The sequence below is a fragment of the Tympanuchus pallidicinctus genome, unplaced genomic scaffold, assembly GCF_026119805.1.
Source record: "Tympanuchus pallidicinctus isolate F22 unplaced genomic scaffold, pur_lepc_1.0 scaffold9, whole genome shotgun sequence".
NCBI lineage: Eukaryota > Metazoa > Chordata > Aves > Galliformes > Phasianidae > Tympanuchus > Tympanuchus pallidicinctus.
In genome coordinates, this window is record NW_026294813.1 from 12,535,013 (window position 1) to 12,559,217 (window position 24,205).

At 35.4% G+C, this 24,205-nt stretch overlaps 1 protein-coding gene across 1 annotated transcript in view; it reads right to left on the reverse strand.

The window, feature by feature from the left end:
- Nucleotides 1-489: 489 nt before the first annotated feature.
- SLC1A3 (solute carrier family 1 member 3) overlaps nucleotides 490-24,205 on the reverse strand; it is a 58,298-nt gene continuing 34,582 nt past the window's right edge. The window contains exons 4-10 of the mRNA XM_052670502.1: nucleotides 18,448-18,652; nucleotides 17,021-17,063; nucleotides 9,166-9,461; nucleotides 7,215-7,448; nucleotides 5,609-5,803; nucleotides 4,107-4,241; nucleotides 490-3,079 (exon numbers count right to left, since the gene is read on the reverse strand). Of these exons, the coding sequence (XP_052526462.1) occupies nucleotides 2,875-3,079; nucleotides 4,107-4,241; nucleotides 5,609-5,803; nucleotides 7,215-7,448; nucleotides 9,166-9,461; nucleotides 17,021-17,063; nucleotides 18,448-18,652 (1,313 nt within the window). The 3' untranslated portion in view covers nucleotides 490-2,874. The remainder of the gene's footprint in view (nucleotides 3,080-4,106; nucleotides 4,242-5,608; nucleotides 5,804-7,214; nucleotides 7,449-9,165; nucleotides 9,462-17,020; nucleotides 17,064-18,447; nucleotides 18,653-24,205) is intronic.

A 24,205-nucleotide genomic window follows, 5' to 3' on the forward strand; every position in this document is an offset into this window, starting at 1 on the left:
TGTGAGAAAAACAGTGGATTGTCTAGGATGGCCATAACATTACAGTGCTGTAATACCCCAGTCAAAGGACTTCTATTGCTTCCCATGGCACAGTGACCTTACTTCATTTGGACCATGTATTACACATTCAAAATGAACTGGCAGCTTTTCAGTTACTGAATCAATTAAAATATAAATGCTTACCTTTTTAAGATTTTGCAGAGATGTATTTATGTACCTAAATGTGAATGAACTTCATTCAGTTGGACGTTTTTTTCTTATAATTTTAATGTTCCTTTCTGCCTTCACTTCCTTGCCTTCTTTTGTCAGTGGTGTTTCACTTATCTATTTTCTTTGATCTTGGAACTCTAAGCAGATATTTGAAGTGAGGAACTCCTGCTGTGTAAAGAGCCTGGAATTCCCGAAGTCCCATATTATGAGTTTGTTTGCTTTGAGTTTGCGTAGAACTTCGGTTAGAGAGCCTTTGAAAGAAATCCCCCCAAAAAGCAGTAATGTAAAACTATTTTTATTGAAAATACATCTACAAAGTAATGTTTATGAATCCACTCTGTGTGCATACCAATGCAGAACCAATGAGGACTGAGCAAGGGAATCTTTCTGTAATACCTGATTTCCATAAGAAAAAAAAGTTAGTATAAAAAGGATAGCGTGTCTTGTGAAACAACTCATTTTTCTCAATTGATGTCATAGAAAGACAGCCATTTGCATTATGTCTTTGCAATGTATTTCCAAACAGAATCTTAACAAAAATTAAATTGTTACGCTGTACATTCTACAGTTAAAATTTATGCACACATTTTGAATACAGTATCTATATAAAAATATCTCTAATTACACATATCAGAAAATGTCTATCTGTCCTAGATTTGCATTTTGTTAGCAAAAACATAAAAGTCACACTTGATTTCTTTCAGTGAGAGATTAATTTAAGAGCTTTGTAGGTTTGACCACTCAATGCTCTGAGTTAAACCCTGCTCACTTCAATCACTGAAGAGTTCCTGCTCCTATCGTCTGGACTAAACAACTGGAGAAGATGGGTAGGAGTTTTCAGTCCTAAACAAAACAGTCTTGCCTTGTTGCTCTAACATGGGAAAAAATTTACCTTCAGTCAGGATGTTGACATTTTCATTACAGTGAAATACACTGCATTTATTTTCTCTTAAAGACAAAAGCAGCATACTGCATATGTTTTGTGTTACACTTGGGGAATTGCAAGGGAATTACAAGGGAATCCTTCATTCATATAGTCAGATTTTATTTTGTTGGGCAAGGAAGAAAGAAAAAAAATAAACATTTAAATAAAAACAATCACTCAATATTATTCTGCCTTCTGATTGGCATTTCTTAATTCCCCTAACTGTAGCTGTATTATAAAACTTTCCAGTTTAACCTCTACAATGATACAAGTTAAAAGGAGAACATATATAATTATTATTTCTAAGAAGGGGCTTCATTGGGGAATAATGCTGGAATGAACAAAAAAAGCAACAGGATTACAAGTGCATTGTCTCTCTTTTTTCATTCTTTCCCTACTGATTCCCTGAAAGAAGCCCACAATATTGCTCTTTAAAATCCTTTCTAATCATTTTTTATATATTTATTATAATATTTACTATTTTGTATTTTAGATAAGATTTATATATTTTTCCTAGTAAGAAGTCAAAAAGCACCCATAAGTTTTACTTTCTAGAGGGTTATTTTTTGTTTTTGGGATGCTGCTCATAAATGCATAAGGATTTTGGAATTTCGCATTGAAGTAGGGAGCCTTCTTCTCCAGGTGGAAAAACATAAGTCTGGCTAACAGCTTTATTACTTATCAGTGGAGGACCAAGGGTTTTGGAGCTCTACAATCAGAAGATCTCTTGTTAGCCCTAAGGATTCAGATTTAGAATCCAGTCCTGTTAGGATCTGAACAACTCACCCTTCTGCACTCTCTGCAGAGGGCTGGCACTGCCTCCTATTTATATTATTGCTTATTAAGTAGATTAATTGGTGCACCTAAAGCATATTTTTTTATATCCCCAAAAGTAGAAGATGCATTTCCAGTCCCAGAGTCAGTACAGCCTAGGGCCTTGCCCCTACAAACATTTACAGACATTGATTGTTCAGCTGTGTTGTGGAGTAGAAATTAAAGGTCAAATCCGTGCGGAGGTACATATATATACATACACAAATGTCTGCAAATCCATGGGAACTGACTAGGCTGAGTTTTTGTCAAGATCAGCTGAGGATAGCATAAAAAATAGCGTCTAGATAAAATCACTTTCTCAGAAGTATTTCAGCTTAGCTGACAAAGTGCTGATTGTGGGAATTGTTTCTGTATCTATACACCTCCTTTTTTATTCTTTCAATTAATGTCCTTTTGTTGTCTAGTAATTGAAAAAGGCTGTAATGCTAGAAAAAAAAGAACATCAAGTGAAAAAAATCATCCAGCTGGATGCAGTTATCAAGGTGGAAGCACTGATTTTGTGCTTACAGATGTTAAATTTTTCCAACAGGTATTTAAAGAATAAAAACTTTTTCAAGCTTTGTTATCTGTTGTTACTTTCCAGTTCATTAAAAATATCACATTTAAGGACTGAGTAACATATATACTTTTTTTTCCTTTTAATTTAATTGTTGATATCTCTTTTTTTATCCTCACTTAGCACATGTCTAGCAGGACCAGTGTTGTTGTCTGTTAATTGTTTTTATTTTTATGTGGGAAGCCACTCGATCACTGCTACTTTGGAATATATTTCCATTAATTCTTTTCAGTGCTAGCATAAAGGGAAAAGACAAGGGATAAGTGAATGTCGTGAATTCGAGATACAGAAGGCTGGGAAAAGTGTGTGTTTTCCACGCTTGTAGTGTTAGACTCATGCCTTCTTTACCCTACATCTTGGTTTCACTGTCTAAAGGTTTCTCACTCTCATTTTCTTGCGAGATCAGCTGGTATGGTTTCTTCATTTCATTCTCCTCTATCACAGAATTTCCCATCTCAGCATCCCTGTTCTTCAGCTCATGCCGTGATAAGTGTTCAACAATCCCTGCTCCAATGGAGTCTCCCAAGACATTGGTGGTGGTACGGAGACGATCCCTAAGGAGAAATAGTAAATTAGCTTTGAGTTTATCACTGGTATGATATAGTATGCAGACAAGATATTAAAATTGCCATTACTTATCTACTACATGATTCAGCAGTTTTATGTAGATAGTGTATATTTGTCGAATTCATTAATGTTATTATTCCTTCTAGAAAGTTGCAATATACTGGGATTTGGAGAAATTAAGTCTGTTAATACTGTTGGCAACTCCACACTAAAAAACAGTTTGTGATGTGGAGAACAAAGGGAGCATATGGCAAGTATTTATCAGAAGCATTTTTATACTTGTTTGAGTTTATACCCTCTGAACATATAAGCCAACGAGAATCTGCCTTATTTTCATTTCCCTGCTGACCAGAGTTTCCTCCAACTTCTTGCAAGGATCACCTGGTTGATCCTTGAGTTGAAGGGTAAAAGCCGCTGGAAACTAGGTCAGAGAAATTGATTGGAAGAAACATGCCTGTGATTTACTTCTTGGATGTAGGAGATTTCCCTGCATACCTATGGATGTGGCTGTACTGTCTTCTGCAGACAAAGGAACAGAACAACTGATTATTTTTTTTGCTGGTATTACAGGTTGCAGGATAAGAAGTAAACAACTTTTCAATTCTGTGTCTATGTGGAAGACATTAACCTTTCCTGGATTAAATAACCAGACGGGCTACAATATTCTAAATCTGATTGATGGAAAGAATTTCATTAACAGCCTCCAAAATAAATAAATAAATAAATAAATAAGTTGAAACACTAAAGAAATTATTTTCTAGTTGCGTTACAGTGTATATGAAAATTTTCTTAGTATTCTAAGGATCCAGGTTTATAAATCATCCTTTTGCACACAAGAAGAGCCATCACTAGGCTAAACCATCTGCTTTAAATACATATACTAATTGCAAGAAATTGTGATTCAAGACTTCTGCAGCAAAAGCACACTGCAGATTGCCGTATTGTCAAATTGTGCCTGTTTCTGCTACCTCCAAATATGGTCTAAGTTCTTAATTCAGCCATAGAAATACTTACAAGAACCAGTCCACTGCAATGATAAGAGTGATATCATCCGTAGGCAAACCTACTGATGTAAGCACAATGACCATGGTGACCAGTCCGGCTTGAGGAATGCCTGCAGCTCCAATACTGGCAGCTGTAGCTGTGATGCTGTGCAAAGAGACAGCAAGAACAATTAATTCACTTCCATAGTAAACACTTTACCATCTGATAAACATTAAAAACAAATACGAAGCAAAAAGTCATTTGCTCTTTAGTAAAGAAAACTGTGAACGAGACCCTAATCTGAACACTGGACAGGTGGAGGGGTATGTGGATTTTAGTCCAAAATGTATACACTGAACTTTTATCCTGGACTCTGGTAATGTGATTTTGTGACATGGTAAATCCCCTCCTTTGTGCTTACGGCCTGTCAGAAACATTATAGGCACATGCCATAACTCACTGAACAAACCAATTCCAACACCCCAAACGTGTTAAGGTTGTGGAAGTAATTTTGTCCTGGCAGATCTGATACAAAAAGTTTAATTCTCTGTCCATCTCACTATAACCTTATGCTAGATGAATTACCAACTCCTGCACCATTTTGAATTCAGTCAACACGAAACAGAAAAGTGGCAAACCCCCTGAATCATACACTCTAGTAGCTTGACATAAATATGCTTATTCACATTCAGTTTAGCAAGAATTTTGTTTTGCCAGATGATTTGTCATGAAGCAGCTCTAGTATGAATGAATATTGAATTTCTGCCCTGGAGTGTGAAGGCAGTTTTACCTGTGTTTATCCTGTGTTTCCAGGTCACCATTATCTGAACGTACAGTGTTGCTGAGTAATAAGTACTTGTTTGTCTGCCCACATTTTCCCACTTTCCCTTTGCTGACATTTATCAATAATGCACATGTACCCATCACTTTTTTCTCTTAAGCCATTTTAGTCACATAATAAAATTAATGCCAATCAATTGTCAAGTGCTACTTACGCTTTTTTTTTTTTGCTGTTATATTTCAAACATAAAGGCTTGTTGCTTTAAAACATGCTCATTTTCTCCACCTCTATGAGCTGATGAACAAAATGTACTGCTTCTCCTTACACAGATTGCTCTACTTGAGACCAAGACTAGGAAAATAGCACCCTGCTATCCGTAGCACTGTACCATGCCGCTGTGCTGCTCTTATGCTACAGCTTGGTGCGTGCACTCTAAACTATCTGGTGCAGATCCCGACATCTGTGTGTATACTTCAAGAAAATTTTAATGACAAAAGAAATTTAAAACTTCTTGTTGACCCTACTAAGTACAGTGATACGTATGTCATGCAGCAGTTTTTCAAATGTTTACCTAATGAAGAGTATGTGCTGAGGCCTCTTCTGTGCAGAAGGTGTAAATAATTACAGTTATTTAGCTACTTTAGTAGTTCTTGTTTTTAGCTCTAGATGTTTTTGTTTAATCCCTTATTTAATGGCATAGAGTCATCACAAAGATGCTTTGATTAGATGTAGGTAATAATGATGTCTATACCTGATTGTGATAATCTGCCCAAAGTTCAGATCAAAGTTGTTAACCTGTGCAATGAAAATTGCAGCCAAAGCCTCATATAAGGCAGTGCCATCCATATTAATTGTAGCACCAACTGGCAGTACAAATCTTGTAACTCGTTTGTCCACTCCATTTATTTCTTCTAGACACTTAAATGTAACAGGCAGTGTTGCAGAACTGAAACAAAAAGAAGATAATGCATGATATGAGTTTTACATAGTGGAATGTACACTGTCATTCACTGCGATGACTTGAAAGATTTTTCTAATTGTCTTAAATTTTTGTGATCTACCAGAATATTATATATATATATCTGCCAAGGCATATATAATACTGTAGGTTCTCCTGATCCTCTGGGACTAGTTGGCTATTCTGTAAGAGTGGACTTGGCTTCTGTTCTTAAAGATGCACCTCTCCAATCTCTTCATCTGATCACACTGTAGAGATTTTTCAGCAACCCATGTTACTGTGTGTCAGTGACCTTTTCATTGTTAACTACTTCACAGACTTGGAAAACTTGGGGGGTTGGAACTACATGATCCTCGAGGTCCCTTCCAACCCGAGTGATTCTGTGATTCTGTGAAAGCGTAAAGAAGGGCAGTAAAGATTATGCTAGAAAATCCCTTTGGTGACAACGTATAATTGAATTTTGAATAGTTTTTAAATCTACTTGCATTATGCTGTCTTAATCCAGCAACTGTTTAGGTTCTTACTAAGAATCTTCAGCAGCTAAAAGTTGGAAAATACACTTTTAACGCTATTACTCTTACACACCAAATGTAAGTTTTGATAAAATTAGTTTTTTTTTTTTAATTGCCACCATTTATTTTCTCTTGGACTATGTTGTACTATTTTCCTTTTAAAATTGTTGAGAAAATTCCCTTTTAGACATTCCATAGACATTCCACACATTGCAAGGACTGACACCAAGATGTTAATCAAGGAAGAGTCAGTTTCAACAGTAGTTGTCTTTCTTTAACTGAAAATATGATGACATAGTCTTTTCTAAGTCCTCAAGAGCCTCAAGAGCAATACAAAATTTACTCAGATTCTTTTCTAATAGTTCTAATAGCTTATCATCTGGATATGGTATAGGAAATACATGTTTGATTTCAACAACATTTTCTTTCATCACAGATGGAGAGAGATATTTGTTCACATTAAGTCCCTTTGACATGGAACAATAGGGGCCTTTCTGTTGCAGGTCCAGGATCTTTAGAATAGGAAATCACCTGCCAAGACTCTTGAGCGCTCTCACAATTGCCTCTGAGTCTTTGTGCTTGCTTCTTTGTTTTGATACAGGTAAGATTTCTTTTGCTAGCTTCGTCCTTTACCAACAGTTACAACCTATACAACTCCAAGACATAGGCTAACCAATGTCACAAGGGGTTCAGCCATACAGTCTGCATCACCAAACACATCAATTTCATGTCTGTTCAGGAGTTCTTAATAAAAATAAGAGCCTGAGTCAAAATAATGATAGTAATAATCTCTCAGAGGGAAGTCAACCAGTTGCATTAGGCAAAAGTGTTTCTTAAACCAATAATATTAAAAAACACATATTTGACCTTAAAATATTGTTTTCTACCTGGAAGATGTTCCCAAAGCTGTGACTAGTGCCTGGATTAGGCCTCCAATAAATACCCAGGGATTCTTACGAGTGATTAGGAAGTACAGAAGAGGTAGGACTATGACAGCATGGATAAGCAAACCGATTATAACTGTTACAGTATACATGGCAAGCTGACCACCAATTACACCCATATCTTCCATCTCAACAATTTTTCCAGCAATCAAAAAAAGGATTCCAAGTGGAGCATACCTGCAAATAAGAAATCAAATTAGTATAGTAATGAACAATATAAAACATTCCCCTGTTCATATCTTTTACATGCTTGTGTACGTGCATGAAGGTAGGAAATTACTAATGGGACGATTGTAGTTCAGAAGCAGTTCTAGAGTTTGTTTGACTATTGAGAATTCAACTTGGATGAAGCACAGTGTGAAAATTTTTGATAGGCTCTGCTAGATTCAGAATCTGGTAAGATGAATGTGAGAGGAGTATAGTATGCCTTTCAGACATAAAGCCTTGAAGAATAACTTAAAAATGCATGTAAATCACTTAAGAAAACTGGATTGGCCAGACACGTGGACTGACACCGCATGTAAAGGAAGAATCATTAGAAGAACAGTTTCAGCTCAAAATTTTCCAGCATTAGGCTTTCATATGTAGGGAGATGAGCTTCCTTTGTAATTCAATTATTATTTAAAAGCTGGTTTAGCAAATTCTGTTAAAATTCTGCCTGCTAGAATGAAGTCTCATTCAACACAGTTGGAGATTATGCCAAGTGCCCATCTCTGTTCTCTCTCCGCTGTTGTTTCTTATGTCACAGAGGAAGAACTCACTCTTCCAGTGATTTCAAGATGCTTCTGTCCATTCCTAGTGGAGCACTCCATAAATACTTTAGCATGAAGCTGTCTGTATGGCAGAGGTCATGGCACTGTGGGGTAGCAACATGAGTGGTCTTATATATTTCTTCCTATCAGTAAGCACAGCTACAAATAAAGGAGTTAGCACTCAGCATGAAACTCTACAGATCTACAGAAACACAGTTCTATTATTACAGCAGAATTTTTGGAGAGCCCTATTTCCACTTCCATAAATGCACATTTGTCTTATTACACTTGGTTATCAGTGAGCATAATTATCTAGAACATCTTAATTGTACTTTGAAACATAAAATCCATGTTGATGTCTACCAGAAGTAACATTTTCTATCCTTTGCTTTGTTATCTCAAGTGTGCTTATAAATAATGAGAAAAGATTTTTGATTTGCACAGAAGTTTTCTGGATGTTTTAGGAGAATTTTACAATATACTCATTTTTAGTTTTGCAGATAGTACTACAAAAGTATGTGTAGGTTTTGAGGTTTTGGGGATTGTGAAGAAGGTAACAAGATATTTCAGCTTTTTATTTTTTTCAAAATCAACCTTCTACATGACAGAAAATAAGACTTCATTTTTGAAAAGGATTTCTACATGTTTGAGGGAAAATGTATAGGTTTTATTTATCTATTGAACATAGGAAATGAAGTAGCAAAAAATATGTATATCTTTGTGCAGCTACAATGCAAGGACATACTACATAATTGCAGGAGCTGCTTGTTTTGGAAACTAATTGATAGCAAGGTCTTGCTGTGTAGAAATAAGATTATAGGAGAGGTTTGCCAGTTTCCTCCAGTGAAGTCTGAGTAGATGATAAGGAAATTTTGATAGCATGTTATTTTGACTTCTCACATTATGAAGACACAGAATGAGTACTAAGATTGGTGTATTGTGCCAAAGTTCCTGATTCTTCTCAGGGTAAAAAGCCAAACACACTGTAAGACTAAATATACAGAACTACAACTTAGGAGCTCATTTAGCAGAAAGGTACAACAGTTGAGTTCTTATTGTACTACTTCCTGCCAAACAGACTATCCACCATAGTGAAAGAATAAAGTTAGCAACTTAATACGTAATTTATCAGAGGCACTTACCACATGATTAGAGCTACCAGTCTCATGATAGCCTCATTAAGGCTATCAAAGAAGTCTTTTAAGGCCTGACCTTGCTCCTTCATGCTTCCAATCACCAGGCCAAAGCTTATTGAGAAAACCACCAAGCCAAGGGCATTCACTCCATTTACAGAACCTGGAACAGGAACCATTTCCTCTTTCATTTGTGTGAGGGTTTCCATTGCTGCTGATACATTACTTATTATGGAAGCCACTGTGGATGTGTCATTGGATGGGATATCTACTTTAAACATTCTCTTTTCATAGTTAGTTTTGAACTGGTAAAACGAGAAGAACAGAAAGATGGAAATCATGTGAATTGTCCAAACAAAGGTAAAAATCACATATCATTACATTATTAATTTCCATTGTAGAACACATAAATTTTTGTGTAATGCTTGTTCCTAAGGTAAGCTGTGATGAAAACAGGCTTTCCTGAAAGCAACATGAAAACATATTGACCTCAAGAGCTAAATCTTTCCCCTTTGGATTTAAGGACTTGTTCTCTCAAAATTTGAAATTGAAGACACATTTGTCATGCTTGTGAATTTATTATAAATCTACTGATATTTAATTAGCCTTTTAATAAATAATTATTATTCCCAAAAACATATTTCCAACTGTTTTTGAATCAGAAAAAAATAGACTGAAATTAATCTAAATTTAACATACCTACCCTTCTCAATTCTTTAGTCTGAAATTAGAAATTTGCTATGAAAGAAGCCATTAGTTTTCTCTACTATGCAATAAAAAGGTACCACTTTTGTTTATATAGAAGTTTCTAGTTTAAATAATTCCTCTAGTGAATGGGAAAATCATTTTAAAAATCTCAGTACTCTACTAAACCTCTACTTTGACAACTAGTCTTCCACCACCTACTACTTTTCCAAAAAGAAATGTGTATGTACCCGAAATATTTGTTTCAGCACTCAAAAAAACCCCTCAGCGCTATCCTTATTAAACTCTTTTGAACACAAGAAATACTAAATAACACTGCTAAAATGTTTCTAGTTTATCTTGGGATGCTAAATATCACATTAAAGCAATGGGATACAGGTGTCAAGACTATTCAGTATCTTTGAATTTTTATTCCTTTGAATGTGATTCCTTTTTCTTTCTTTCTTTCTTTCTTTCTTTCTTTCTTTCTTTCTTTCTTTCTTTCTTTCTTTCTTTCTTTCTTTCTTTCTTTCTTTCTTTCTTTCTTTCTTTCTTTCTTTCTTTCTTTCTTTCTTTCTTTCTTTCGTTTTTGTTTTTTGTTTTTATAGGTTATGGAGGTTAATCAAGTGAATCAGGTCAAGAAACTGAATTCCACAAGTGGAACAACATTGAAATTGGGACTATTGTCCAAAGTTGTACATGAAACATTTCTAGTTGCTTTTTTTTTTTTTTTTTAAGGTTTAATGGGGGTGTAAAGGCTTCATAATACATATATTTTTATTTCTCTTAGTTATTGTACATAATAAAACAAAACCAACTAGGTAGACGTTTCTTATTTTGGAAGTCTGAAGGGTCTAATTATGCTGGACTTACAGACATGCAGTTTAGACAAACATAAAAAAGTAATCTCTTAATGAGAACTGAAGTTAAAGACTAATTTCCTACTGAATTTCCTTTCATTTCTTGCTCTCCCTAGGAACATAATTACTGACTTTTCCTTGATTCTCCTAAATTATCCCCGGGTTCTTCTCTTATTCTTGCCTATTCAAGTAAGTCAAAAGCAACACATAGTAGGGCTGCTAGACAGTATTAGATGTATGCTGTCTGCTGCCTGTTGCAACAGGTTATTTACTAATCCATAAACTACTTTTATTTCAACGGTAACACAGGCTTGTTTATGTAAGACATCCACTCCAGTGTCAATTATATTGGAGATACTGGGTTCCAAAGTTATTAGGGGAACTGATAAAGAGTTGGGCAATGGAGGAGAAAACACAATCACATGAAGTTTCTAACCTTTTTGGAAAGGCAGTTAGAAATCATCTTAGGTTATAATAATTTTTTCTTTTTCTTTTTCTTTTTCTTTTTCTTTTTCTTTTTCTTTTTCTTTTTCTTTTTCTTTTTCTTTCTTTTTCTTTTTCTTTTTCTTTTTCTTTTTCTTTTTCTTTTTCTTTTTCTTTCTTTTTCTTTTTCTTTTTCTTTTTCTTTTTCTTTTTCTTTTTCTTTTTCTTTTTCTTTTTCTTTTTCTTTTTCTTTTTCTTTTTCTTTTTCTTTTTCTTTCTTTTTCTTTTTCTTTTTCTTTTTCTTTTTCTTTTTCTTTTTCTTTTTCTTTTTCTTTCTTTTTCTTTTTCTTTTTCTTTTTCTTTTTCTTTTTCTTTTTCTTTTTCTTTTTCTTTTTCTTTTTCTTTTTCTTTTCCTTTTCCTTTTCCTTTTCCTTTTCCTTTTCCTTTTTCTTTTCCTTTTTCTTTTTCCTTTTTCTTATTCCTTTTCCTTTCCTCTCTCTCTCTCTCTTTTTTTTTTTCTTTTTTTTTTTCTTCCTTCTTTTTGCTGCTTCTGGAATTCTGCCCAAATGGGAAGGTGCCATTGTACTAGTGTTTTTTAGGGGCTATTGTACAGATTTTAGAACTTCTCTCAGCAAGGTCTTCCCTTTTCTACTACTACTATGTACTGTGTACTACTGGTACACATAGCTGTTGATCTTTTCTGTTGACTCACACTGTTAGTAAAAATGAAGTATTCAAACATGTTGGCTTTACCCTAGGGAGATCAGTCTTTCTAGAATTCTTCCCAGGGTGGAGAGCAGTGGAAAAACAGTTTTTTTAGAGTTGAATTCAAAACAGGAATTTGAGCACACAACTCAGAGAGCAACCTTTATTTGCTCTAAAACAGTCACTTGCATTTGCCATTCATTATTCATTAGTGATAAATGAGGTTATGGATAACTTCACTGATGTGTCTGTTTTACTATGCACAAAGCTGTCTATCAAAAAATCGTGAGAAACTTCCTGGTGAATCAAAGGAAATTAGGGAAAAATAAATACAGTAACTGCAAAGGAAAAAGTATAGGTTGAAGTTTATTCTTCTTAGTACTTTTTTCAGATGATGCTGAAAGCAAAATAGAATATTGTTTAACCAGCATTGAAAAAAAAATAAAATAAAAGGAATAAAAATCTCGATGTGGAATGGTGAAAAAGCCAACAGTTTGTAGAAAGCAACTACTACTACTTCTACAAGTCTACTTGTAGAAAGGATAAAAAAAAATCTCAAAAATGATAGAAAATATCAAAGATTGTGAATTAGATAAGGTAACAGCTGAGACTATCATTGCTCTGCAAAGAGACTATTGATAGAGATCATTTTGTGAGTTTTTATGAAATTTTTGTTTTCAGGCAGATCCTTACTGTACTGTATACTTACTGCTGGGAATAAGGTTTGTCAGCTGTCTTTGAAAATCTAAATAAAAGCACGTACCTCAAATTGACATTTTAATATCATGCTACACTTCTGTGAATTCTCATTCTTTTGTATTATTCATTACTGGAAGAAAGGATGAAGAACTGCTCCTATAAAACCTACAGATAGGCTTAGGATTTTCAGGAGAGATGGCTGTGTTTTACTAGGAGCCTGCACACCTACACTGATACTCTGTGATAGGCTAAACAACATCATTGTGGTTCTGTCATTTTGAAGAGTCTTTTATACATTGTCACCAGGCAAAAAGAATTTTAGTAAGATTTTAGATTCAGAATAGTCATATATTTTTTTCCTTAGTTCATGTGCAGAAAGCAAACAGGTAGCAAGGAAAATGCTATCTGATACACAATAATGCTAATACCCTTCTTCTAACAACTTTATATGCAAGAAAATTCTATAATGTAGTTTCTGGAATTAGTTGCAAGATGCTATAAATCTTTTAAATTATTTTAAATTAAGCTATCTCATTATAAAATAGGCAATAGATTTAATTACTCATTGTAATATAATAAATTGCATAAATGAATGTTTGCACTTTAACTATTTTTTTTTTCACTAGTGGTACAAGATACTCATAGCCATCTCATTTGGATTCACTGCATGACTTTAAGAAGCAGCAGTATATTCCATGGAAGTAGCACAAGCTACCATTTAGCATGTGAAAAATGTAATTGCATGGGTAAATGCTCTGAAAACTCATTGTTTACTATTAGTACTCCGACTGCGGTGTTAAAGATCTACGATACTGGCCATGATAAGGCCAGGGCCAAATCACTGGACATGCACACCAATATGGTGAATAGCAAAATGGCATTTATTACAAGTGAACTCTAGCTTATATACCCTATGTGCTTCGTCTGTGCCCCTAAAGCATGCGTCATACATCCATCACAGAGCAGGGGAAGTCCTAATGTGTCACATCCCGACATCGCCTCGTTAACGCCTACTCCTGGCACATCCCGATCTCAATGCCAGATGCCTAATACAGTATCTGCAACATCCGACAATTAGTGTTATCTGTTCTAGGTCAATGTGGTGATGTAGTTATTAGTGAGTGATGATTTTGAAAAAAACAGGTTTGCTAGCCCTTAAATGCAAGGCTAAATAGAGATAAATGAGCATAATACAGAAATACTCTGTCTTCCTGATTGTTTTTTTTTCCTGTCCTTTTGGACATTTGTGAAACCATTTGAGATTTTCTGCAGAAGAGTTGATGACACAGGTTAAAATGCATCTCAAACAGCCGATAGTATCATGAGGAATAGACAGTATGTATCAGTAGTCTTGTCTTAAAGTGTAATTAACACTTCTAGTCCCCTTGATAAGAATGAGTTCTGGGAAGAACATTAATTAAAAACAGCTCAGATGAAATGTAGTTATCAGATACACCTTTCCAGATCTTTAAGCGTCAGCTGGCATCAAATTCCACCTATTCACAATGACCTCCTCCCCCAGATTATTAGACTGATTCTGTTTCTCCTGATGTCCCAAGTTCACTCTTTGTTTCTTTTGTCTTTTGATATATCCTCAGAGCGCAACACAAAGAGTAGTCAGATAGAAAGCACTTTCTGCCCATCAAGCAGGCTTCTTACAAGTAATAGATAGCAACTTTAAATTTAGCATGGTAACAGAAATGAAAAGCTATAGCCAGAGATGAAAGATGAATCTTAAGGTTTCTTTGCATATCCTCAAATTGGGAGTGAATACTGGACTATAGAGAATATTTTGAACAAAAGAATCTGATTTTAGACAAGCATGGAATATTTCCACCAGTCTTTTCAGATTCTTGTTGCTGAAAAAAGACGCAATGCCCCACATAGGAAAAGTAGCATCATATGTTGTATGGAAATAGCCAGCATAGGTTTTAATATTCTACTGTCTCCAATGATCCCTGCCTGCCACTGATTTACTTGGAGTGGGCACTGATAGAGACAGGGTGCAAACAGATCTTTCATGAGCAGAAAGGGGTTAACTTGTGAAGAATGAAATAAACCCAAAGCCTGACATTTTCCAAGTTATTATTCTTAATGAGGCATGCTAGGAAAAGATGTGCCCTGAGGCCTTCCTGGTGTGTAGTGCTGAACTGCATCAGCTAGGCCTGAAATGGATCTTGTGATTCCCAGCTGAACAGTCTGAACAAGGATTTTCTTTGCTATTCTTCCTGTTTCCTGAAATGAACATTTTCAGAAGAAAGAGAAGGAGGAAGTGCAGGAGGAGGAGAAACAAGAGGAGATAGTTTTGTTTGCTTCACAGATTTGCTGGGAAAATACAGTAAAAGGAAGTCAAAGGACAAGAAGACCGTATAGAGATGACATCTTTGGTGCATCAGTAGAACTGGTTTGGAATGTACTTGCTATTGATACAGTATATAGTGTCCAAAACTTGCTGTGAGTCTTAACAATCATTAGAGGTTATATATGGTGGTAATAGTGAGAAAGAAGGAAAATCCTTTCACTGCATTTCAGTGCAGATCTCTGTCAGGAAAGAAACATGTTGGAGAATGCTCTAAGACACAATGTGTGCACCTGATGCATCAAAAGATCTGGTTTAAATGTGGGGTGTATATGCCAGTAACATCTGCTGATGGAAGTCAGAAAAAACTTCTATTAAACATTTCCTATTCATTGAACTGTAACTGGGAAAATCCCTTAAGCTGTGAAGCATGTGAGAAATACAACATACATAATAGAATCTACAGGACATCTTTAATTAACAACTTAGATTTAGGACTGCTTTTCACTGAGTTGAATTTCCTGTTGTGGTAGGAATCTTCATTAAAAATAGATGAGCTATTTTATTCCCATTAACTGAAGATTTTTTCAAGACTTCACCATGATAAACCTTCTAATTAAAAAACCTTATACTAACTCCCAGTTTATATTCAGTCATAGTAATTTCCATGTCAACTTTTGCAAGGGTAAATTTACTCATTATTATGCTTATACTTTCTCTAGGTATACACTGTACTGAATCATACCACCTTCTTACGTATTTGTTAATTAACTCAAAACAAAGTATTTCAACTTTTATGTAATTTGTAAATTTTACAGTGTATTTCTTGGGCAGTGTTGTTCATAAAAACACCTGTTGATATGCACCCAGTATCTCAGCATCTTCTATAAGCTATCTCCAGAGGGTCATCCTCACCCCAGGTCTCAAAGTTCTTAAAATAACCAAATAAACATATCCTCTGTTCAACTTCTTCATTTCCCATACAATATTAAAAACTCTGCTTAACAGAAATCCAATAAGCCATTGCACATCTGTGATGCACACACACACACACAGTAAATTAAAATTAAAATTAAAAAAAACCAAAACAGCAAAACCCAGCACAATTAGAATGGGAGGATATAGGTAATTCAGGTTTGATCCATGCTTCAGACCCTTCTGTTACTCTTTACCTTTTTAAATGTATTTTTCTTTTGCTTTGTTATTAAAATTTTCTCTTTCCTTCAAGGTACTTGTAGCCTTCTGCAGAACCAAGAGCAAGCTAATAATTATTAGCTACTTAAAACTTATTCCCAAATCTTTTTGAAATTATAGTTCAACAGGCAGTATGATTGCTTTCACCCGTTACAGGTAATAACTTCCCAACTTGACAGACTTATTAAAAATGCTTGCAACCAGCTATGTAACTTCAAGCCCTAACTTTTTTTCATTATTTTGAGATGCAAATGAAGTCATTTCCTGACTTAATTGCATAAAGTTCTTTGAATTATTTTCTAGTTTAGCTTAGGATTTTCCATTTCCACTCTGCCTTTTTGCATCACTGTTCTGAGTTCAACATAATCTGTTAAAAACAATGAGATAGTATTTGTTGGTTTTGGACCTGTGTCTAATTTATCTTTAATCTTAAACAAATCTTTAGTGTAGAAAGTCACTGCCCTTTGGTGGTCACACATTATGTGACTAAAGAAAATGTCACTGTTTATTTTAAATTCTCTTCTGCTGTAACTCAACTCACCAGTTTTTACTTTGTACTCTTGCTTTTTTACCTCAACATTCCAGCTCATTTGGTTGCTACAGTACCAATTGGTAAATTGTCATTTAGAGATTTCTTATGGGTTCTGTATGAAGTAATTAAGTTATGACAAGGCACATTAAAAATTTCACTGGATCCATGATGTCTTGTTTTTAAAAGAGGTATGAAACCAGTTACTATTATTTTCTCTGTTGAATAGTTTATGTTAGGACTAGGCTAATGAGCGAGGAATTCGGGAAGCAATGAAGTAAGAACATTCCTATGCAATCTTATCACAGGTAATGGAAGGTCCCCTTATTTAATTCTATTGTTAATATTAAAAAAAACTGTTGCCTCAGTTTCTAACCTATGCACATTTTCCATTTTTTAGCATCTTCCAGTCAGTTAAGAGTTTTCATATCCCCGTATCTTCAGACTTAATATGATTTGGAAGTAACATACCTGTTTAAAGCAAGCTTCCACCAAATTTGGAGGGAACATATTTCTGTGAAAGAAAAGTAAAATTATATGAGAAATAATATGACTCTAATAACATCTTAAGTAGTGGCACAGCCAATTAAATAGTTGACCAGATAATTTTCAAAGGAACTCTGAGATGAATATATATTAATGCATAGTTACATACAACAAGGAGAGCTTTGCGTACAGAATTGGCCTGGTTAGCTTTATCAGGACAAAATGCAGTAGGGTTGGATAGATCACCTCAGTTAATATTTTTTGATCCAGTATTGTATAGCAGGTCTTGCAGTGGAGCAGAACATGAGCTAATTTATCACATGAACAAAGCTCTGTGTATTCATACCAACTTTAAAGTTTACATTTATTTATTTTGTCAGAACCTAGATTAATAAAGAAATTATTAATAGTGCATTTCTATTTCTCAAAAACATTTGCAGTCACATAGCCTTGTTAATAATGACTTTCATAACTCAATTTAGTGCCTTATGATTAAAAAAATAAATATTTCAGAAGTCGAAGCATTCTTTAATAATAACACAGACACACATAATAGTATATATGTTTGCATGCTTGCTATATATGGGAGTTTGTTTATTTCCTTTTCAAAATGGTGATATTTCTGAGGGGATTAGAGGCAGCATAACTGAGCAAATCTTGAGGAATCTGAGTGCAAACCTCTTCATGGATCTTTCTGAAGTCCCCCTTCCTGGCAGCATGACTCTTGGAGGCCTTTCTCCATGTCTCTGGCTTCTCCAAATGGGTTAGTGGAACACAAAATTTTGATGGCTTTACCTGTGGAAAAGCTCCTGAGTTCAAAACCTCAGTTTCCCTACTCCCTGGAATACATCTATGACATATTAACTCTAGAAAAGAGGTATTGCAGAGTCTCTGAGCAATGAAACAAGACTTTTTATTTGTGCCCCTCTATTTCAAACATTCATTTTGCGTGTTCCTGGAATTTATTTCCCATCCATACAATTTAAAAAGGTTGAGTAGACAAACCCAGATTGGCATTGAAGAATAGCTAAATCAGGGCTCCAAGTGAAATGTGAAAATTCTTGAAGGTTGGAAGTAAAGAAAGCAGAGGAATTTGGTAATAAGGATTCTTGGATATGGAAGGAGAGGAAAAGACCCATGCAGGTAGCAGAACAGAAATCTTTATTTTGTATGTCAAAGAATCTTTCTTTCTTTGAGTATTAGAAGCAGCTTCTTCCCTTGAAACAGCCTGATTGAAATATAGAACTATGCATTGTAGCATTGTAAGTGTTAAAGATATCAGTACGGCATAGTTGAAAGAAATGTAGCTAATTTATATAGTCACTATCTAAGTTTATTCACTATACATCTCCTGTGAATCCAGATATCACTATTGTCATTGGAACAGAAAATATGCAATATCATAGCCATACCTGATTAAATCAAGAAAGGCATCTGCTGCTGTCACTTGCACAATTTTGCCTTCTCTGTGCATGTTTTCTTTTGTACCTTTCCCGGGGTGGATGATGACCACAATGATTATACCAATCAGTACAGCAATGATTGTAGTACTCATGTAGTAGATTACTGCTCGGACTCCCATCTTTCCTGATGCTTTACTGTCCAGGGCAGCAATTCCTAGTAGATTTAAGCACAAGCACATTCACCTCATGAGTAATGACTATATATTCAGCATAACACAAATAGGTTTGTGGGAAGAGTTTTGTGGACCAGTACAAAGAAAGCTATCCAATGTAAGTTGGCCTTTTTTTGTAGCTCATACTACCACTGTTTTCATTTATCATACCTTGCTTGCTATCACAGTTTCTATCATTAGAGTTACAGTTTTATGTGCTTATCACTTGTTGAAGGCAAATATTATCATTGTGAAGCAGTATGGCACTCCCTTATTCCAATGAGCCGATACTTAAATTTTCATTAGTGTAGTGACCATAATTTGAAAAATGTGCCTTAGAAATGTTCTGCACCTAACATGTAATGGTAAGAAATAAAAAGGTACTCAAGGAATGTTGATAATGTTGCTACAACTAATGTGAGTTTTCTCCAATTGTTAGTGAATGACCTGAATTTACCTCTGTTCCAAGCCCTGGGAATTTAAAATAGCTTGAATGCTGTTAGCTTGCTTCATAAAATCCTCACTATTTTATGAATAAGCAGTTAGAGTCCTTTATAAGCTTTTCAAAACTTTCAACATTAATCCTAACTCTTGGCTTGTCTTAATGTGTCTGATCTATAGTCAGTGCTCGAGTGCTCAGTATGGCATCTGTTGAAGTATTTGTTCTCCAGACTGCACCAACAGGGCTGCACTGTGGCTGTTAAACGAATGTGCTCACAACCTCTGAAAAGTGTCTCATGACCATTGTCAGAAAAAAGCTCTTTCTCTTTCCTAATGGGTGCAGGTACTGTTTTTGTCCCTGAAATGTCTCTTGGTGCTTTCTCTTTAAAATTTCAAGTAGTCAGTAACTTTCTCAAACTCCATCTGCTTGGTTCCACCACCTGTTCCACAACAGTGCTAATGGTTTTTGGAATAGTGCTTTGATACTGCAGGATGAAGAAAGACATTATGAAAGAATCTTCTTCAATAGACTCCCATAAAGCATTATCGGATTCAAACTTTGCTGACTGTCCACCTGCAGATTTAGGTGCCATTCTTGAACATTTAGAATACAATGTAAGTTACCTATACAAGAGGAGAAAACATTTAAAAAGACAAAAGGACTCTGAATATAAATAGTGCAGAAACATGAAATCAGAATCATGAACTGGCAAAACCAAACATTTTCTCATAGCATCACTAGATATATTATATTACTTCTCTATACCTCTTAAATGAGGAAATATTTGCTACCAGAGTTACAGTGAGATCCTTTCCAAGAGTCAATGTTTTAAATGAAATCAAGACTGCATTATAGGCTCTGGTCAAATCTTCAGACTATAAAACTATAAAACACATATTTCATTCCTTTTCATATCAGACAGAGCTTGCCATATAATAGCAGAAGCCATTACGCCCAGTAAGATTCATACTGACAAAATGATTTGCGCCCATAATTGCTTGATTTATATCTCCCATTGACAATCTAGTAGAAGACTGAAATGTACAAACACAGTAAGAAACTGATAACAGAAATTCAGCTTCTGAAGTCCTCAGTCCTTTATTTCTCTGCTCAGCTTCCCTGTCAGCAAAAGTGGATGATAGTATTTGTGGTAACTTTACATTTGTAAGTTTTGAAATTTGGTGAGGAAAATGGCAACTGCTGCCTAGAGATAGTCCTCTTATTTTGGTGAACAGGAAATAAATTCTATAGCTAGGCTTACTGATGGGTCAGTAAGATCAAGTGGTGAACCACGTGAACCTGATATGTCAGGGAGCAAGAGTTATGCTCTTTCCTTTGTAAGCTGCTTTCCATCTTGGCTTCCTACTGTGCACTCTGGCTGTGACTACATGGCCCCTTATTTTAGGTTACTTAGTCTCATTTCTGCTGTTGCTTATCATATGAATGACTTAGCCTGAAAGTAGGGGACAGTAATTCCTCTCTTCTTAGGCTCTAACTGCTGATGGTGTGTATAGCAGGAAGCATTCACAACAGAGGGATGGCAGGCACACGTGTGAAGAAAAGCTATATGAGGAGGAAGCAAGCACATGTCTCAGAGAACTCTTACTGTGTGCTGCTGGGCAGCTTTCCCTCAGGTTGGAGTTAATGGGAACCTGAAGAGGAACACCCAGTACCTGCCAGGGCTAAAGCTTCAAAAGCTTCCAGGACACCAACATCTAAAAAAATATTGAAAATCTGTTTTGGAACATGAGAAAATGAAGGTTTTTGTTTTCTTTATATTTTAAGATGTTGACAAGATTTCTTAGAGCTGAATGGGTCTCTGGAAGTGTTCTTAATGGAGAAGCAATAAAGTTTGCTCCAAAGCTTTCATGTGTCACAGACCATTGTACCCTCAGTGTGTCCTTTCATAGCCAGCCAGAAAAACTCCCATTGTGTCACTGGAGATGTATGTGCCCCTTTCATCCTGCTGCCGCTCCCCTCCCCATGGCTGCTGGCTCCTGTACCCTGCAACCTCCTCTCTTTTCCTCCTTCCTCTTCCCCAAGGGGCCTGGGAAACTCTGCTGGGCTGCTGGTCCCCACGCACAGGGATGCCTTGAAGTTGTCAGGGCAACCTCAAGCACTGTGCCCGTAATTCCTCTTAGCGTGCGCGCGCGCGCAGAGTGTGAATAGGAACAATTTTTTAAGTGTTGGTGGAGATGAAGGGTGAGCAAGAAAGAAGGGGGCTGGAGTATGTCTACAGAACTGCAAACAAACCCAAACCCCTGCCTGTACTCTCTCTTCACTCACTTTTTTCTCCTTTTGAGAAATAAGGTGCAAATCAGTCACATTGTGAGTGAAATAAAAATGTTGTGGAGTTCTCCGGAGTGTCAGGACAAAAAGGAAAGCACTGTGCTGTTATTTAACAAAGCTATTAGAGGATGTAGGAAACACAATGAAAGCAAGTAAGTAGGGTAACTTCAAAAGAAGGAAAAAGAGAGAAACAGTGGAGGAAAAAGGAAGAAAAATCTATTTAGGACAATTTGTTAAATTTAAGTTGTTAATCTGACTGCTCTGATTGTTTGCCTAACTTAATTGTGGTTCTCCAAATTAGCATGAGCTGATCATGTAGCAATTTTCTTGAATAGCTACTCTACTACTACTACTTTTCTTTCAATTCAATATTTATTATACTTGTGAGTTTAAATTAAAAAGAATTCTAAAATTTATGGATCTGGAGGTACTTCAATTGATATCAATTTTCTCTACATTGCAAGCAAACTGTTTGTAGTTTATCTGTACTCTTGTAATTTACTAGGGCACACTAACACAGTCAAAATACTGTACCCCTCAGGAAAATCAAAGATAAAACATGCTGATCATATTCTCTATAGATAATATTTAAATCAGTTACTTTGGAGCTGCTTACTGAAAAGAATTCCAAGAAATTGTTCTACAAGCCAAAAATCAGAGCCTGTGCTAAGAAGTCCAACTTCAGAGCACTTCCTCCCTGTAACTGGTGCAACCCTAACCCTAATCCTAGCCCTAACTCTAACCCTAAAATCATAACTTTGTGCTATGTAACTCTGAGAATTGAGTTTAAGCCCATACCTACTTTTCCTGTTACAGTACTTTAGAGTTTCTACCTGGTTTGTTTTGTTGTTGCTGTTTGTTGGTTACTTGGTGCTGGTTTTTATTGTTGTTTTGGGTTTGGTTTTGTCTGTCTTGTTTAATAAAGAGTATATTCACCTCAATGATAACTGGTCAGCAGCTGGTATGACTGAGGTCTTATTTCTGCACATAAATCCCCAATCAGCAAAGTATACTTGAATTTAAATTTGTCCCTAATGTTAATTACTATATTTGTTGAAACAAAGCCCCAATTAACAGTTTCAAATGGGATATTTTTATTTTTACGCATACTGATCCCAAGATGTTCCAAGAGTAAGCAGTGCACCACTGAAGAACTGGGCAGCTAACAAGACCCATTTTGCTTCTCTTAAAAAAAACAGTCACTGCATAGGAGTGGCCCTAAAGCCTTCAGTGATTTTATCATTTGTCAGATGTACACTTGTATGCATATGTATATCCTTAGTATGAAAAAAATAAAATGAACAGCTACTACTTTTCATACCAAAAGTCTCTGTTTCTGAAAGCCTTTTGTTGTCCTTTAAAACTTTTGGAAAAAACAGATTTTATGTATTTGCTTTCCTACATCATAACTCTTGTGTTTTGTATAATAGAATCTATCACGTTGCCCAGAATAGATTTAAATTTTGGTTACTTTAAAAATATTTGTCCCTCAGTTTGATAAAGATTTTAAACATAAAATAATCAATTCTGAATGGACGTGTACAGGCAACTGTACTGCCTGGTCCTCATAAATATTCACCAAGGCAAATAAAAAAGGGAGATTTCTAAGATTGTTTCAATTTTTTTTCTTAATATCAATTATTGGAACTGAATTAATAGCACTTTCTTGCTAATGTAGATTTTTATATAAATATCCCTTGCATGTTTCAAACTGAGTTTTTAAATACAGAACATTATGAACAGAACATCTTTTCACTGTTAATTATTTTCCTGTTTATTTTTTAGAGTCTCTTCATTAGGAAATGCAGTTGCTTATTAAAGACTCTTATGGTGGAACAGCAATAATGGCAACTGTTGATTCAGGAGTGTTGCCCTAATTTTGTTTCTTTTAGGTTGCCTTTCACTCTCCTAATGAAGCAGTCTTAAAAGGACTACTCTCGACCCCCTACATCTACTAAGAACTATGTGATGAGTAAACTCTCAGTGTGAGACCATGAGAACAATCCCTTTTGTGTATGTTGATGAGGATTTGTAGAAATGAATAAGGCTGTGTAAGCTCATGGTGAAATATTCTAACAGAAAAATTCTAAGAAAAAGGAAGAGCGTTAGTTAGGTAAAGACAGCGGGAGTATTGCCTGACTTTAATTAACACAATTAAGTTTGAAGCTTTTTTCTGATAACTGCCAAGCGTTCCCAGGAAAGGAAAATCAATATTTGACACCTGAGTCCTGTGCAAGATCAGGCCCCACATTAGTCCAAGCTCCAGGTTATTTCTTCTGGTAAGAAAATAAAATTGAAAATTAAAAAAAGTGATGTAACACTTTCAAGGAATTATAAGCAGTGGTAAAATTAATTAATATTAAATTAATACAACTAATTTCCTCCTGAAGACACATAAAATTCAAGTCTGATATACAGCTGTGTCTGCCTTTTTTAGAAGAACCAACAGAGCAAACTGCTCCCAGATCTCAGTATAGTTTATTCTTACACAAATATGGAAATTGAAATAAGGAAATTGTATGCTTTTATATTTTTGCCTTGTCCATTAAGACAGTTTGACAAATTTCTCAGGAAAGTCAGCAATTATGTTTGATCCAAAGTTACGTGACTGTGATTAAGCTAAAATGAATAAAGAAAACCATGGCTGGGATGCAGTAATGCAATTTAATGAGCCAATTAAGTGGCCAACAGGGGCCCCTGAAGGACCAAACATGCCCCAAAGCTTTGTAATTCAGCCCCATTCCTTGCCACCAGAAAGCTATTTACTTTGTTCTTTGTAGAATTAGTTTTTCTGTCAATTTGTTGTTCTGAATCATCTCAGGAT